Consider the following 17,739-nt stretch of genomic DNA (forward strand, 5'->3'; position numbering starts at 1 on the left):
TTGGAAGACCTTTCTCTTTTTTTTTTTTTTGGGTATGGCTATGAGTAGACCTTTTTCTTTTATATGGATGGAAAAATTCATTATCTGATAAAGAAAGTCCTTTTTTTGTGCTACAAGGAATTCCTGTGTATCATTTTCAACAAATTTCATCCGAAATTAAAAATAAATTTTAAAATTTATAAAGTTATTAAATTTATCCTTATTAAAATATATATTTTCTCTTACTAATATTTAATAAAAGGTAAAAAAAGCTATGATAAAAATTTAATTATGTGGTAGGATTAAAAAAAATCTTCTCTTCCTATTATATAAATAGAATCAGAGGAATATTCTCTGAAAAAGTAATTCTTCTTTCTTTCAAAAATAATTTTAATTCATCGTAGATTCAGCCAACCTTTCTGTTTGGTGTAACATTTAAACAAAAACAAATAAAATGTCAATTTGAAAACTAAAAGTATATTTTTTAAAGCGCATCTCATCTGATCTTTTCAACCGCACTAATTTCTTATCTCGGTGTTATGTTGTCTATCCAAAATTAATTTCTTTTAGTTTTGAAGAATCGTTATCCAGTGACGCAAGCTCAAGAGACAATAAATAATGACTTGAATGCATGCAGCAAAGAAGGATCGATCAAATGATGGGGAAAAAACACGCATGAACATGTGGCTTACGAAATGCGAATCCTTACTGAATATAAAGCCAAGATGACATGCACGTTTCCCATTACAGAGAAGAGGCGTCAATTAATACAATCTTGCTTATTATGAATAACGAACTGTACGTACGCAGCATTAGAAAAGGCGAGGTGGTAAGCTAAGGCTGGAGGAAGCTCTTATTCTGAAAGCACGTTATGCGAAGGTGGGGCGGATGTTAAAGTGTATTTTCTACGTCATCTCAACAACTTGCGACGCACGCTTCTTCCTGGCCTCCGCAGCCTCAACATCGTCATACAAGGAACTCGCATACTTGGAAACGGAGCTGTCAAGCTTGTCACCCTGGCCCCATATAGCATACGCTTCTTCCCCGTGAGCAGCCTCATCCCCTATCTCCATATCCTCCTCCGACATCCTTAAAGGCATCAACAGTCGAATGAGCAGACATATCAAGCTGGTGGAGATGACATTGAGCAGCGTGACGTACAAGATGCCCAGGAGTTGGACCCCGACCTGTCGGAACCCGGTTCTGGAGTCGTTCATTTGGAGACCGTAGAAGAGGCCCACGTATTCGTTGTAGGCGCCGTAGAACAGAAAGCTGAGCTTAGGCTCGGCGAAGAGGCCCGACAGGATTCCTCCGAGAGACCCGGCGATGGCGTGAGTGTGAAACACGGCCATAGTGTCGTCCACCTTCTGGAGCAGCTTGGATCTCTTGTGGACCACCATCATGGTCACCCAGGGAATGGAGCCGGAGCATATGCCCATGAGGATGGCAGCCCATCCCTGCACAACACCTGGAGAAGAAGCGAATGAGGATGGAAGGAAGGAAAGAAGGAAGAGGTTCGAATTCGATGATGTCTTAAGATATTACCTGCGGCAGGGGTGATGCAAACGAGGCCGGTGATCATGCCTTGAACCGCACCGATGACGGAAGGCTTGCGGAAGAAGATGACGTCGAGCACGACCCAGGTGAGGAGGCTGGTGGCAGTGCAGGCGTGGGTGTTCAACACGGCCAAGGAGGCGTCCATGCTCACCGAGTAAGGGTCTCCTCCGTTGAAGCCGGTCCAGCCCATCCACAGCAGTCCCGCTCCTGCCAGCATCAGCAGTATGTTGTTGGGAGGAAACCTTTCTCGGTCCTTGTTTAGCCTCGGGCCCACCTGCACGTACGGCACCGAGTCATCATTATTATTAATTTATTTCCAGCCAGCCAGCCAGCCAGCCAGCCAAGCTGTTTTGTTTATTAATCTGGTTCTCGGGGTGGGGAGGGTGTGCTTCATTACCCAATATGCTGCGGTGAATCCCGCGACCCCGGAGGAGAGATGGATGACGTATCCTCCGGAGTAGTCTATCAAGCCCATCTTGGACAGAAACCCATTGGGACTCCAGATGCTAAAAGCTGTGAAGGTGTAGGAGAAGGTGAGCCAGAGAGGCACGAACAGCATCCATGCGTAGAAATTCATGCGGCCCAACAGGGCCCCCGCGATCAAGATCAAAGTGATGCACGCAAATACACCCTGGAAATACATCATCGTGGCGTTTGGGAACAGTCCCAAAAAAGCCGGCTTGAAGAGGTAATTCTCGTCCACCGACAGGGCAGGCTTTCCCCAGAACGGAACGAGCTTGTCCCCGAATGACAGCCTGTAACCCCATGTCACCCAACACACGAAAACACACGCAAACGCATAGAGCGACATGAATGCTGAATTCACTGCCCATTTCTTCTTCACCGCTCCTCCGTATAAGATTATGAGGCCCGGCACGCTTTGCATCCCCACCAGTGTTGCGGCTGTCAGCTGCCATGCATTGTCTGCTTTGTTCATCCAGTCGGGGCTTGCTGGGGAGGATGCCAGGTTTGACGGAAGTGCCATTCTTACTTGTTCTTTTTAATCCCCCTCGATCCGCCTACTATTAAGCCTGGTGCTACAAAAGAATGTGATTCATTAGTGCAGGAAATGGTTCATGAGAACTGGGGTTTTATATGTAGGACTCCACTTTTGATTCTCACGCCTTGCTGTTCTCCAATCCCCGTCTTGCTTTGTCTTAGGCCACTTCGCTGCTAATATTATTGTTTACATGCTGGCGGGTATTCCAAGCATGTCTCTTAACGGTATATTCTATGCTTGCCCATTGGTGAATTCATGTTGATTATTGCCAATTTCAGATAAACAAGCATTCATCCCTTGTTGTCTGCCATCCCAACTTTTTATATTTCATATACGAGTTGTCCCCTCTGTTCTAGATTCAGTACAGTGTGCAAATCATCATTGGATTATATATATATATATATATAATGTAGTCTTGCTTTTAATGCATTAACGAGGGTCCACACTTGTTGAATTGTCTTCTTAAATTCATGTGCAAAACTGGAAATGACTACTCAATATTGGAGAATTAAATTAAACCCTTGTCAAACTAAAATTCACTCGACTCCAATTTTTAATTAGAAAAAAAATTTACAGTTAGTTGTATTATCCTCGTAGACCTTTAATTAACACAAAATAAATATATTAATTTTATAAGTAAATGTATATCTTTTTACAATCCAAAATATTATTTCCCCAGAAGCCTGAATAATAGATATCCAAAAACATGTTTTCAAGTTCAACATAGGTCTCAACCTCAATTTCTTCTTTCTTAGGTCTGCTTAAATTTGAGTTCAAATTCTAGCCAATCGTATTCAATCGATTCTAATAATCTACATATCTATATTTAATATGAAAATTCCAACAAACTGCAGTATTCATGGAACAAAAATAAGATGACCCTATTCAAGAGTCATGCACAATACGACTCATCTTTAAATTACGTACAATGCATAAGACACACTAGTTTAACCTAAAAACGAAAGTATTTTGTATAGAAGACATCAATTGCCTTTTAACAATCTTTATTTTCAACATCATAGCAAGTATCATCCATTAAATATTATACAAAATAATTATGGGGCAACAACAGACTTTTTTCCCCTTCCTTCAATAGAACTGCAAGGTTGCGGTAAAAAAAAAAACAAAAAACAAAAAACAAAACTGCGAGGTTTATACAATTACAGAACTCCTCAAATCCAGCTGTAACTTGTAACGCTCTATTTGATTGTCATTAATTCCCAATGTCATACAAACATGTGATTCCCAAGAGGAGCAACAGAACTTGAGCAAAGGTATTCTCCTGCACTGCTCGTCATCAACAAAAAATAATCCACGCCCCCAAATCGTATCCAAGAGAAGAAATCATCTGAGAATGAGAAGGCACATTGGCATAAGGAAGTGTAGACTGTAGACCCAACTATGCGAATCATACATTATTTATACAAGGCAGACAACAGATACATACAAGAAATTATTAACCTTTTTGTATGAAATCCAGAGTCTTCTGAGGAAAAAGAGAAGTTAATTCAAGATATACAAAAGGCAAATTTTTCATTTTTTGATTCTTAAAGATTTGCTCAAACTTTGATTTAGACCCAGAATTTATTTTTTTGGTGCGTGGTTAAAAACACGGACCCTTGTGCTTTCAGAATTTTTAGATGGTTTCTTTACAGTCCCTTGCATCTTTCAAATGGTTTCATGTTATTCCCTCATGTTTTCTAAGGATTAGCATGTAATTCCTGTTATTCCAGCGCTCCCAAATCCTTCAACGAGGATTTTCAACCGTTTGAGATGTCATTGACGGCTTGACGCTGTGGAATCACCACAATCACAGTGCAACCAATGCCTCCTTGATGCTCGAGAAGTCACTGACCCTTTTTGATTCATGAAATCACAGAACACATGAAAGATTGAACCACCAAATCCAAGTCCCAACTCTTTACTTTGAATGTGAGGGATGAACCCCAAATTGTGATTGGCAATTATATGAGGGGAACACCATATAATCCTGAGTTGGGTCAGACAACTCCGTTAACAGAGTTAACAAAGAAGAATGATGTTGAACCCTAATTGACTTTGAGAACTACTTCTCCAAGTCCAAAATATAAACATTTCCCCTCAACAAATCTTGGTTCAAAATATCTGCAATCTAGTATCTATTTTACCCCTCGTATTTATTAATCTAGATATTTGTATGAATATATCTCTCACTCATCAAAAAGTGCATTGGTGATTGGGGGATTGAGGTAAAAAGGGAAAACAAATATATTTTTACGGGAATGAAAACTTTATTGATATGCAGATTTTTTTCAAAAACTACTTATATTTTGGATAGGAGGGAGTATAATTGAACCAAAATAAAGGTAGAAGGGCTAGATCCAATGTTGAATAGGACTTCAAGGACTAACTTTTGCCAGAGATGAACAATATTGAAAAGAACTACCCAACATCATCAAAACCGTATAAGACATTCTCTAAATTATTACTATCAACCAAATGACGCCATTAGAGCTTCACAAACCAATGTGATTAAATCAAACGATGCAGATAAAATTCAATGTGTTGTTGACGATACAAGAAAATTTAAACACTCCAAAGTAACAAGAGAGTAAGTAAACGTCAGGAAAACTTGTTATCTGGCACCTCATAACTGGGTCAAGGTAAGCAGTGACTTATCTCCATAAAACAGGGATAATGCAGGATATGAAGGACATAACACAAACAGAGATTTGAAATTTTTGTCCAATTCCACTGAAGATCCTCGTGAGAAACCTATCAATTAGATGGAAGAATAACAAAATTATACCTGAATAGGAGGCATGACGTGACTCTTGCTTGTTGAATCATTGAGGGAAACATCATTTCACCTCAATAGTATCCACAGGGCTGTTTGTTTGGACTTCCCTCATCACCTCTGCCAGAAGACTCCTCATCTGGCATGCTGAAGATTCTCTCCCACCCTCTCTAAGGGATTTGACATCAAGGAATGTGTGTATAATTTCTAGCTTGCCCAAGATGCAATTTTAATAGCTCTAGGGTTGTCTTTAGGCCTTACAAGCGTTCTGCAGCCCAACTAACGATGAAGAGTGCATTGGTTTTTTATTATTGACACAACTCGATTGTGGCTAATTAATTAAACTCAATGTAATGTAATCAAACTTTCTTGGGCTTTAATTATTGGCCAAATATTACTGTAGCTAATAATTAAAACCAATATTATTAAATACAATTCTATAACACTATTTACTAGCCTAGACTGACCATGATCAATAATGAAACCAAATTTAGTTTGTTAAAGCCTAAAGATTGAATATGATATAATTTAACATTAATTTAATATTGAATAGTGGCAATGTAATTATATTATACAGGCCATTATGATTTCCGGTAACCTTAAGTGTGTTAAATTAATTCATGATGGGTTAAGGGTTATTTTTGCCCTCAACTTTAACCAAAGGGTCTATGGATACTTTAAACTCAACTATAAGTCAATATTGCCCCTCAATGTTAGAAATTCTCTATCTCGATATCCCTGACATTATTCACCCATTATGTGGGTCCCATTGTGCAATATTTTACAATAAAAAATATTTTAAAAAATCAAGTGTGGGACCCAATGTGCAATATTTTATAATAAAAAATATTTCAAATGTAGGACGCACATAATGAGAGAAGAGATGAGTTAACGTCAGGGTTACCAAGGTAGCGACTTTTTAACGTTGAGAGAGAAAATTGACCTATGGTTGAGTTTACGGTGCCCATAGACCTTTCAGGTAAAGTTGGAAGGTAAAAATGACCCTTAACCCATTGCTAAAGCCGTGTCTACTCTTTTGTGCGACCATGAAGGTTCTTATTACATTGGCAATGACCTTGGGATTACAATGACAACATCTAGCCATATCTAGCAATATATCACCGTCACCTGAGTGATCAGAATTTCCATGACTCAACAAATCTAATCCATGACTAAAAATTCATGTTCCTTATTCTCTTTTGCCCAAATATCCAGATTAAACTTGAGTCATGGAATGTGCCATCTTTATGATTCAACCTACATTTTTTGATCCTAAGTAGACTACTCAAAACTAAATGAATCAATATCACGGTTTCATTCATTTGAGTGCAATCATGCATTTCTTTTTCTTTTTTTCCCTTTCTTTCTTTCTTTCTTTCTTTTCTTATAACCCACAGTCATGCATTTCCTACCTCTACCAAATCATGGAACCCACAGATATCACTTATGATTTGCGATTCATTCAAACACTGCCTTTTAGCCATGTCTGCCACTGGATGACATAAAACGGCACCAAAGTGTACATCTCCTGTTGTAGCAAATCATAGCAACTTCAAGTCTAAAGTGGCCGCGTACATTATAGTTTCTACAAGAATCATAGATGACACTTTTTATCAATCAATGCAGCATTATCATAGTGGGTCAGTTCATCACCCTTGTTCTCCAACCAGCACTTATGTATTGATTTGATATCTCTCATATCCATGACTACGGTCATCAGCCACCATGCATGCTAGTCTCAATATATTATAGTTATCGTAATTCAGAAAAATACTTAGACTAGAGATACTATTAAGAATAACATTCTAGGGGCAGTTATATGTTGATTTTTATTAAGAATATAATAACTCAATTGCTTTTTAATAAATAACAATCATCTCATCTCATGATTGGCTTTTAGGACATACACTAACAGATAAATCAGGGGAGTTTCAATTCAAATCCAAGAGACAAGTATTTGGCATAGTAATCAATCGACCAATAATTCAGGGTACATAAACTATACCTGGGCCTTCTGCTACAAGGCTTAATTTATTGTTCGTTCAATGCCACCTGCTGGCATAACCTCTTCCATGACCCCATTGGCCACCTCCATGCCATCCACCAACTTGATCACCACCACGCCATCCACCAAATTGATCACCACCATGCCATCCGCCTATTTGATCACCGCCACGCCATCCGCCTATTTGATCACTGCCACCTCTACCATCTTGAATATAACGCCGAGGTCGTCTTCTCTCCACAGACAATATATAACCTCCAACCTCAATTCCATCAAGTTCTAGTGCTTTATTAAAGCCATCAACATCCATGAAGTCCAACCAAGCATACCTGTAATGAGCATGCATTTACAACCAAGGTGGGCAATAAGTTCACCCATTTAGAGGCATAATCTGAGAAATGTAGCAGAAGGGGGACGGTATTAATAAAAGTACTTTATAGGTACTATTGCCTTCTAGCCCCCTATGGCTGGAATCCTTGCCAAGGAGTTCAATGTTTTGGATGCAATATCTGTCAGAGTGTGGGCATTCAAAAAGGAGTGGTAATCCGTGCAGTACAGACAAAGAATATGAAGTAAAACAGGAAGGAAAAAGAGAAACAAAAATGCCACATAAAGAAACCAGCATGATAGAGCAGAAAAACAAGGATTTAGCCATAGCTGAAGTGAAGGAATGGAAATCCAGCAGAAAGGGGGCCCATGTATGTTGATAATGAATATGAATTTTGGGTGTGCCAGTAGAGTCATTTTCCTTGACAGGGGAATTGAGGAGAGAAGGTATCTTGCATAAGTGGATAGATTGTGGGACAATCAAGTAAAGAGATAACTGAGGAAATGACATCAAGCAACTTAACAATGTCAGTACAATCCTCAAAAACTAATTGACTGCTGCTTATAATGCCTGAGCATGACATCAGGTACAGGTGAATAATTCCAGTGAGCCGCTATACTATAGTGTGAAACCTATATATTTAACCCAAAAGAGGCAACATCTGAGAATTCATGGCCTTTTCTTTTGGTGCCTTTTGACAGCTAAGAAGTTTGTTTTTGGATCAATGACTTTTATGGTATCGTATGGAAGCATTGCTGATAAGCATCAAGAGGATGCTATTCGAAGTAACTATGGACATGGAATGTGACTCACAAGCTTAAAACATTTTCCCAGTGTTGCACCGAATTTGAGGAAAAAGCTGAATTGTTCATGGTTCATGAATATTCTTGCTATAAACTTTATTATATATATTGATGATGGTTATTCAAATTGACCAAAAATACCTCCATATTCAAATCAAATACCATATTTCATATCATTATATATTGTTGTTATGTTTTTTTTTTTTGGATTGCTCATAAGTATTATCCTATTCGAAGTAATCTTATTCAAGGCACGGTCAAGCACTAGATGTGCATTGTCACTTTTATTTGTCATTTTTCATTGCAATAGAAGGGAAGCAACTGGACAATACGAACAGAAACGGAAAACAACCTCCAGCATTTGAGAGCCTAGAGGCTCCCCTAGCAATACCAAGAGAAACGTAAATTACAGGGCCATGCCGAAAATTTTCAGAGTTTATCATGTCATATCATGTGAACTAAAAAATTGGCCATTATAAACAAAAAAGGATAAAAGAAACACCCCTTTAGTAGAACCGGTGCCATAATCTCGTGCAATTGATATCCTTGAAATTACTCCACAAGAACTGAAATGCTCTTCCAGGCTATTTCTTATCTGAAAGAACAGAAATAGAGTCATTAGCAGTAAGAAATAAGAATACAAATCATGCTTTGGATAATGAGACATGCATGCAATCTCATCCATAAGAAATAAAGCAACATACATATTCAAGATAGAATTACCTCATCTTCTCTTAAGGATGTATCAAAACCCCTTACAAACACTGTTTGAGACTCAACACTTCCAGAGCCGTCCCTGTTCCCATGAATAATAACAAGTAAACAGAAAAGGGAAGATGTAGATATAAGACAGAGAATGAAACGAATTATTAAGATGAAAAAGAAAGGTATTGGTAAATACCTGCTACTGGAAGAATGCACAATCTTTTCATTAGCCAAATCAAGCCTTATATATTGTCTCAACAGTTCGTTTCCATTCAACTTAAGGGCCTATCGTTACATGATAAAAATTCTTCAGCTCAAGATAGTCTAGATATTAACAAATGAATGAAGCACACCATCTTTGAACATTGAGAGAGCTCAGCAAAAGTAGGGACAGAGCAAGCTAAGGGTGTAGCGGCTCAGAAAAAACAATGCATGTCAACTGAAAGATGCATTAAGGAGAGAAGCACCAACTTGTACCCTCTATATCCGTAATGGTTAACCCTTACTCAAAGAAAATAGTTTGCAACAATAGTAAATCCTATGATTACCATTTCCATAGGACAGACTCTAAGATGATCTAGTCAAGGAAAATAAATGAACTGCAACAGACAACAGAAATTGCAATGAATTTCACTTTATTTGAACAAATACTTAAAAAATACCAAGAAAGGAACAAAACATGCGATATCAACTAAATCCATGATGTATTTATTCTCAAGTAAATATGTTAAAAAATACTTACTATCTTTTTGGTAAATTTTCAGTCCAGGAAAAATTTTCCCGGTGGAAAAATCCTCTCTCACGAGGCATAAACCATTCACATTGATTGCCAAAAAAATCAAAATACCACCAAGATCAAAATTTAGAAAGGGGGAAAAATTACAACAAATGAAATAAGGGAAACAAAGAAACTTTTGTCTTATAATTAATAAAGGAAGAGGAAACTATATTCATTTTAGCCCTAAAGTGAAGCCTGCTAACAAAATTTATAAATGAACTTCAAAAGATAACCGATCAATATCCTGAACTCTAAAAAGTGAAAATGTTAAGCCCCAAATATTAATGAATTGAGTTAAGCGAAGCATTGCCATCAAAGACAAAATCAGATGGCCTCATGCTGTTGATTTTAACTAGAATTTAAAGTTCATGAGGAGCATTTTGTTACTCTCAAAGTTCATATACCAATTTTGTAACAAAGACCTTGGTTCAAGGGGACTAAAATGTAGTTTTCCCCTTAAAGGAATGAGACCTTCCTCAAATCCTCAGTAAACAGTGTAAAAAATAGAGAATTTTATTACAGTCTGACAGGTCCATTGCCAACTCTTATGGTTGTGAGAGGTCAGGTTGAGAGCAAGGTAGAAAAATAAAGGGCCATAGGTAGAGAATATACTGAGTGAGAGCAAGAAATTGGCCACTGTGTGGAGAGTTTGCTTCTGTTCTTTGTCATCACCTTTTATTCTTCAGTTTCTATTTCTGATTATGCTACTGTGATAAATCGCTCCTCATCCATTCCTTTGAATTTGACAGGATTCCCTCTTTTTCATTTTATCAGTAATATAGCAAAAGATCCTACGGTGTCATACTGGATTTGGTTTCCATCACAATCACACTCAGCCTGTTTGGTACACAAAATGGAATGGAATGAAGTAAAAAAAGTGATTTTATATGTGAAATGTCTTTCATGCTCTAAATAAAAAAAGTACCAAGAGACAAATACTGTTAAATGATGATAATATGGGTATAACGAACATTGCATATCCCAATTTGCATATTATGAAGAAGGAATCTTTTTCATAGTTTAAACTTTTCATAGTTTAAACCAAATGGAGACTTAAAATTTGTACACGCACTAATTTACCAGGACACCATATTTAAGTTTTGCCCTTATTTATAACATTTATTAATTGCATTACACTTGCATGTGGACTTCTCACCAACACTTCAATGACACACGCACACTTCAATCATGCGTGCACTCAGTTCTAGTCCTTTGGGTAGTTTCTTCACTTCCTCGCACACAATTGCATTTTGAGTTTTTGTGTGTTCACCAACTTTCTTTCATTGATTCAAAATGGTGTGCAAAAGTCAGCATATATACAACAACCAAAAGCAAAAACATCAGGTACCCTAATCCTATTCTTAGCCAACAAATATGCCTAATTCAAACTACACATAAATGCAATATTTGGCATATTACAAATAACAAAAATTAAATGCAAGAATCGTATTAATCTTGCCATACTCTCCCTCAAGTTGGAACATAAATGTTAATCATGTTCAATTTGCTGATGCAATCTTCAAAATTCCTCTTGAAAGCCCTTTAGTAAGAATTTTGGATGTTTGTTTTTTCCATCAGGATGCATGTTGAGTAAATTATCCCTCCTTTGACCTTTTTTTCAATGAAATGTCTATCCACTTCAACATGCTTGGTTCTACCATGTTGAATTTGACTGAGTGAAACTTCATTTACCTACTTTGAGCTATTGGATGTACCAATCACAAGGTGTCCAAGAACTACTAATAAAGTATCAATTATGGTGGGATAATGGATAATTTGGGAAGTTAGAAATATATAAGGAATAAATATCATTTGAAGTTATTTTCTATTTAATATTTAGGATATTTTCTGTTTTGTAGGGTTTGCTGGGAGGCCCTTAAACTTAGGAATAGTGGGTACTTGTAGATTAAGTCAATAATTATATTTATTTATATTTTAGGCAGTTATCTTCCATTATCTAAGTTATGGATTAATAGGAGTATTTTTTAAGAATTATTAGTCATTTTTCTATCCATAATTATTAAGGCACAATATGTAGAAATCATCAAGAAATACAATCCTTATTTTGTTATATTAGCAGAAATTCTCCTTTGACTTTATTATTTGTATGAGTTTAAGACCCTTGCTCATCTTCTATTAAAGATATTCCAGTATAATTATTAATTCATGAAATTAGATTCTCATTTCCTATTCTAATAAAGATTTATCTTTCTTATTTCTCTCTACCTATCTTGGATCCTATCATTTGATATCAAAGCGATTTGATCCAAAGATGGTTTCCACCCATTCCACACACATTCTTCACAAACCCATATTTTCACCACCCATCCCATCCTATTATCACCCATCTTCTACAAGGCATTTTCCCAAGTATGATGGTAGGGATCCCCACTCATGGATTTTAGAGGCTGAAAATTATTTTCAATATTATCACATTTTCGAAGACTTAAGGTTGATATTACATTGAAGCACTTAGAAGGAGGCACTAGTGATTTTTTCACTTCTATTAACATGGAGCACATCATCCTCTATTGGGAAGAATTAGTAGAGGTATTATAAGAAAATTATGGGCCTCTGGAATACCAGAACCTAGATGAGTTCTTGTGCAACATCAAGCAAACTGGTTCAGTCCACAAGTACAAGCAAGAATTTGCAAAATGCATCACTCTAGCTAGAGCACTATCTTCTCGGCATCTTCTTAAGCGACTTGAAAGAAGAGTTAAGAGCTCATGTATGCATACAAAAGCCAAACACCATGTTTAAGGTTGTAAGTCTTGCCCTAGAATATGCGTAAAAGACCCAAGTTCAATTTGAACCCAAGCCCAATGATTCCTTCACTCAAAATCGGCCCAACCCTTCTGCTAGTCCTCAAAATTATTTCCCATGTGATCAAATTCATCTGCCATGTCATTTCCAGCGAGCACATTTTCTTCTCACTCAAGTTCTACAAACATGTACGTGTACAAACCTACGGATATGTCGTTTTTGTCCCCTGCTCTTAGACCAACAAGCTCGATGACATCCAGACCCTCCCTTATGGATGCCGAACACTAAAGAGAGAAGGGCCTATGCTCCCGTTGTGGTGAGAATTTCAGACCTGGTCATCACTGCAAAGGAACCTTCTCATTGCTAGAAATTACAGAAGTGAGCGAGGAAATTGTTCATCCTCTTGAAGATGTTGAAATTGAAGAACCTGAACCTGAAAGTGCTGAAAGTTCTCTCAATGCTGTTCTAGGTAGCAACAACTTATCTGCAATGAAGCTTCAAGGGAGCTTCTTTGAGCCAGGTCCTATACTTGATGGATAGTGGGTCTAACTGCAACTTAATCCTTAAAGTTTCCATGCAGCCTCTTGTTCAACCCTTTGGAACCCATGTGGGAGATGCTGTTATTTACTTATTACTCCTATCTCAACCCCCAAATACACAAGAAAGCTCTTGCCAATGTCTCACCTTGAGGACAAGGCAATTTCCAAGGGGAGAGTATTGATAGAGTACTGATTATGGTGAGATAATGAATTTGGGAGATTAGAGATATATTAGGAATAAATATTTTGAAGTTATTTTCTAGTTAATATTTAGGTTATTTTTTTGTTTTGTAGGGTTTGTTGAGTGGCCCTTAAATTTAGGAATAGTAGGTACTTGTAGATTAAGTCAACAACAACAACAACAACAACAACAACAACAACAAGCCTTTATCCCACTAGGTGGGGTCGGCTACATGGATTGCAAGACGCCATTGTGCTCTATCATTTATTAAGCTTTTAGAAATATTATTAATTAAGAGATCACGTTCAACAACTTCCAAGAGTGTTCTCTTAGGCCTTCCTCTACCTCTCTTAATCGGACTCAAAGTTATATGTTCCACTCTTCTCACTGGTGCCTCCCTTGGTCTTCTTTGTACATGCCCAAACCATCTCAACCGATTTTCTACCATTTTTTCCTCAATAGGTGCCACCCTCACTTTTTCACGTATGTGCTCATTTCGAATTTTATCTTTACGTGTATGTCCGCACATCCATCGTAACATTCTCATCTCTGCTACTCCAACTTTATGCTCTTGCTGTCCCGTTAGAGCCCAGCATTCACTACTATATAACATTGCCGGTCTGATAGCAGTACGATAAAACTTTCCTTTAAGTTTATTAGGCACCTTACGGTCACAAATAACTCCTTTAGCTTTTCTCCAATTAAACCACCCAGCTTGAATTCTATGTGAAATATCTCCACTGATTTCGCCATCATTTTGGATAATGGCTCCCAAATATCTAAACTTTTCCACTTGAGGTATAATTTGATCTCCCAATTTTACTTCCAAATTATTTTCGAATAGTCCTTTATCAAATTTACAATATAAATATTCCGTCTTACTTCTACTCAGACGAAAACCTTTCGACTCCAATGTCCTCCTCCATAACTCAAGTTTGCAATTAACCTCTTCTCTTGTCTCTGCTATAAGAACTATATCATCCGCGAAGAGCATACATTTCGGGATTTCCTCTTGAATATGTTCCGTCAAAACATTTAAAATCAAGTTGAACAAATAAGGACTCAGAGATGATCCCTGATGTAGCCCAATCTTTATAGGAAAATCCTTTGTTTGACCACTAGGCGTTCTTATACTAGTTTTTAACCCCCTCATACATATCTTGTATGGCTTTAATATAAGCAATCCGTACTCCCTTTTTTTCCAACGCTTTCCAAAGCACTTCTCTTGGTATACGGTCATAAGCTTTTTCCAAATCAATAAAAACCATGTGTAGATCTTTATCTTTACAACGATACTTTTCCATTAATCCCCTTAGTAGATAAATCGCCTCTGTAGTTGATCTACCTGGCATAAAACCAAATTGATTCTCAGAAATACTTGTCTCCAATCTCAACCTATGCTCAATTACTTTCTCCCCACAATTTCATTGTGTGGCTCATGAGTTTAATCCCTCTATAGTTAGTACAATTCTGAATATCTCCTTTATTTTTATAAATAGGAATTAATGTACTTCTCCTCCACTCATCAGGCATTTTCTTGGACCGTAAAATCACATTAAATAACTTAGTTAACCATCTCACCCCTTCTTCACCTAAACATTTCCACGCTTCGATAGATATACAATCAGGTCCGTTAGCTCTACCATTTGCCATTTTCTTAAGAGCTTCCTTTACCTCCTTATCACGTATGTTTCGATAGAATGACAAATTTTGTTCTCCTTCACCAATTACTAAATCCTCCAAGTTACTAGATGAATCCTCTCCATCATTGAAAAGTTTAGAAAAATAAGTCTCCCATCTATTTTTAATTTCATCATCTGTAACTAAAATTCTTCCCTCTTCATCCTTAATACACCTTACCTGTTCTAGATCTCTTGATTTTCTTTCCCTACTCTTGGCAATCTTATAAATATTTTGCTCTCCTTCCTTCGTCTCAAGGTTCTTATAAAATTCTTCAAAAGCTTTAGAACGAGCTTCACCCACAGCTCTCTTAGTTTCCTTCTTAGCCATACGGTACCTCTCCCAATTTTCCTCATTGTTACACAAATGTATGGCTTTAAAAACAGTTCTTCTTATACTTGATTTTGTCCTGTACACTATTATTCCACCACCAAGACTCCTTATCTCTCGGACCAGGACCTTTCGATTCTCCCAAAACTACTTTTGCAACCTCCCGTATCTTTTTAGCCATATCCTCCCATATGATGTTAGCACTTCCCTGAGAATCCCAAATTCCTTTATCCAAAAGATTTCGCTTGAAAATATCTTGCTTCTCACTTTTAATTGCCACCACCTAATCCTTGGTGTTACTACTTGTCGACGTTTTTGGATTTTACTCATAATACACACATCAAGGACTAGGACCCTATGTTGTGTCGTTACAGCATCTCCAGGGATCACCTTACAATTTTTACAAAGTTTAAGGCAACAATTAAATTTATTTATATTTTAGGTAGTTATCCTCCATTATCTGAGTTATGGATTAATGGAGTATTTTTAGGAATTATTAGTCACTTTTCTATCATAAATACTAAGGCACAATATGTAGAAATCATCTGGAAATACAATCATTATTTTGTTATATTAGTGGAGATTCTCCTTTACTTTATTAGTTGTATGAGTTTAAGATTCTTGTTCATCTTCTATTAAAGATTTTCCTTTATCTTTATTAATTGGAAAAAGCTTATGACCGTATACCAAGAGAAGTGCTTTGGAAAGTATTGGAAAAAAAGGGAGTACGGATTGCTTATATTAAAGCCATACAAGATATGTATGAGGGGGTAAAAAACTAGTATAAGAACGCCTAATGGTCAAACAAAGGATTTTCCTATAAGATTGGACTACATCAGGGATCATCTCTGAGTTCTTATCTGTTCAACTTGATCCTAAATGTTTTGACGGAACATATTCAAGGGGAAATTCCCAAATGTATGCTCTTCGCGGATGCTATAGTTCTTATAGCAGAGACAAGAGAGAGGTTATTGCAAATTTGAGTTATGGAGGAAAACATTGGAGTCGAAAGGTTTCCGTCGAGTAGGAGTAAGACGGAATATTTATGTTGTAAATTTGGTAAGAGACTATTCGACAATAATTTGGAAGTGCAATTGGGAGATCAAATTATACCTCAAGCAAAAAATTTTAGATATTTGGGAGCCATTATTCAAAATGATGGCGAAATCAGTAGAGATATTTCACATAGAATTCAAGTTGGGTGGTTTAATTGGAGAAAAGCTAAACAAGTTATTTGCGACCGTATGGTGCCTAATAAATTTAAAGGAAAGTTTTTATTGCACTGTTATCAGACTGGCAATGTTATATAATAGTGAACGCTGGGCTCTAACGGGACAGCAAGAGCATAAAATTGGAGTAGTAGCAAAGATGAGAATGTTACGAAGGATGTGCAGACATACACATAAAGATAAAATTCGAAATGAGCACGTACGCGAAAAAGTGAAGGTAGCACCTATTGAGGAAAAAATGGTAGAAAATTGGTTGAGATGGTTTGGGCATGTACAAAGAAGACCAAGGGAGGCACTAGTGAGAAAAGTGGAACATATCACTTCGAGTTCGATTAAGAGGGGTAGAGGAAGGCCTAAGAGAACACTCTTGGAAGTTGTTGAATGCGATCTCTTAATTAATTATATTCCTAAAAACTTGATAAATGATAGAGCACAATGGCGTCTTGCAATCCATGTAGCCGACCCCACCTAGTAGGATAAAAGCTTGTTGTTGTTGTTGTTGTGTGTTGTTTATTAATTTATGAAGTTAGATTCTGATTTCCTATTATAATAAAGATTTATCTTTTTTATTTCTTTCTACCTATCTTAGATACTACCAACAACCTCTGGGTCTAGCTCTTAGCACTTTAAGTGTAAGTTCCTCACTATTGTTTGATTGCTTCCTTTGTGAGTATACCAAGCACATTTTATTTTTTTTCTTTCTTTCCACGTCTCCCAATTTTGAACTTCCTTCTGTTTCTAGCATCAGAGAAGACGATTGAACTAGTGGTGGCAGAGCTAAGTCAAATGAAGAAGTTTCAAGCGGTTCAAGTAAAGGAGGTGGCAGTATAGTCCATAGGTCAATTGCATATCTATTAGGATTTTCTCCATATTCCCTCCAAAAGCTTAATGTGACTTGACAACAATCAGCATTGACAAAATCTTGCTTGCCATGATAGGATGAAGCATGTACAGCTGGATGGAAATTTCATCATAGGAAAGTAGAGTCTGGACTCATATGCTTAACTGGCTTTGCTACACAGTAGCAGGCTTCCCAGTGCCTACATCCCAACAAAAAGCTCTATCTAGGGTGAAATTTAAAGA

The 17,739-nt window shown here is 37.1% G+C and overlaps 2 protein-coding genes across 2 annotated transcripts; both read right to left on the reverse strand.

Annotated features, from left to right (window-relative positions):
- Positions 1–689: 689 nt before the first annotated feature.
- On the reverse strand, positions 690–2,664 carry LOC129301184 (ammonium transporter 2 member 5). Its single transcript, XM_054939760.1, has 3 exons — positions 1,934–2,664; positions 1,525–1,810; positions 690–1,447 (listed from the first exon to the last, which is right to left on the reverse strand). Exons 1-3 carry the CDS (start codon positions 2,519–2,521, stop codon positions 885–887), a joined length of 1,437 nt encoding a protein of 478 aa, XP_054795735.1. The 5' UTR covers positions 2,522–2,664; the 3' UTR covers positions 690–884.
- Positions 2,665–3,523: 859 nt separating this feature from the next.
- On the reverse strand, positions 3,524–11,794 carry LOC129301183 (nucleolin 1-like). Its single transcript, XM_054939758.1, has 6 exons — positions 10,544–11,794; positions 9,350–9,438; positions 9,172–9,244; positions 8,951–9,043; positions 7,318–7,645; positions 3,524–3,884 (listed from the first exon to the last, which is right to left on the reverse strand). Exons 1-5 carry the CDS (start codon positions 10,598–10,600, stop codon positions 7,355–7,357), a joined length of 603 nt encoding a protein of 200 aa, XP_054795733.1. The 5' UTR covers positions 10,601–11,794; the 3' UTR covers positions 3,524–3,884; positions 7,318–7,354.
- Between the last annotated feature and the right edge of the window lie 5,945 nt (positions 11,795–17,739).

Source organism: Prosopis cineraria, unplaced genomic scaffold, assembly GCF_029017545.1.
Source record: "Prosopis cineraria cultivar Desert tree isolate PC_DT_omini unplaced genomic scaffold, ASM2901754v1 PC1946, whole genome shotgun sequence".
Classification (NCBI taxonomy): domain Eukaryota; kingdom Viridiplantae; phylum Streptophyta; class Magnoliopsida; order Fabales; family Fabaceae; genus Prosopis; species Prosopis cineraria.

Coding starts and splice junctions, on each gene's coding strand:
- LOC129301184 (XM_054939760.1), bottom strand. CDS start 2,521: ATGGCACTTCCGTCAAACCTGGCATCCTCCCCAGCAAGCCCCGACTGG. Junction 1,811..1,933: donor GATTCACCGCAGCATATTGG/GTAATGAAGCAC, acceptor CCGTACGTGCAG/GTGGGCCCGAGGCTAAACAA. Junction 1,448..1,524: donor TTGCATCACCCCTGCCGCAG/GTAATATCTTAA, acceptor CTTCTTCTCCAG/GTGTTGTGCAGGGATGGGCT.
- LOC129301183 (XM_054939758.1), bottom strand. CDS start 10,600: ATGACAAAGAACAGAAGCAAACTCTCCACACAGTGGCCAATTTCTTGC. Junction 9,439..10,543: donor CAATTTCTTGCTCTCACTCA/GTATATTCTCTA, acceptor ATGTAACGATAG/GCCCTTAAGTTGAATGGAAA. Junction 9,245..9,349: donor GTGCATTCTTCCAGTAGCAG/GTATTTACCAAT, acceptor TCATGGGAACAG/GGACGGCTCTGGAAGTGTTG.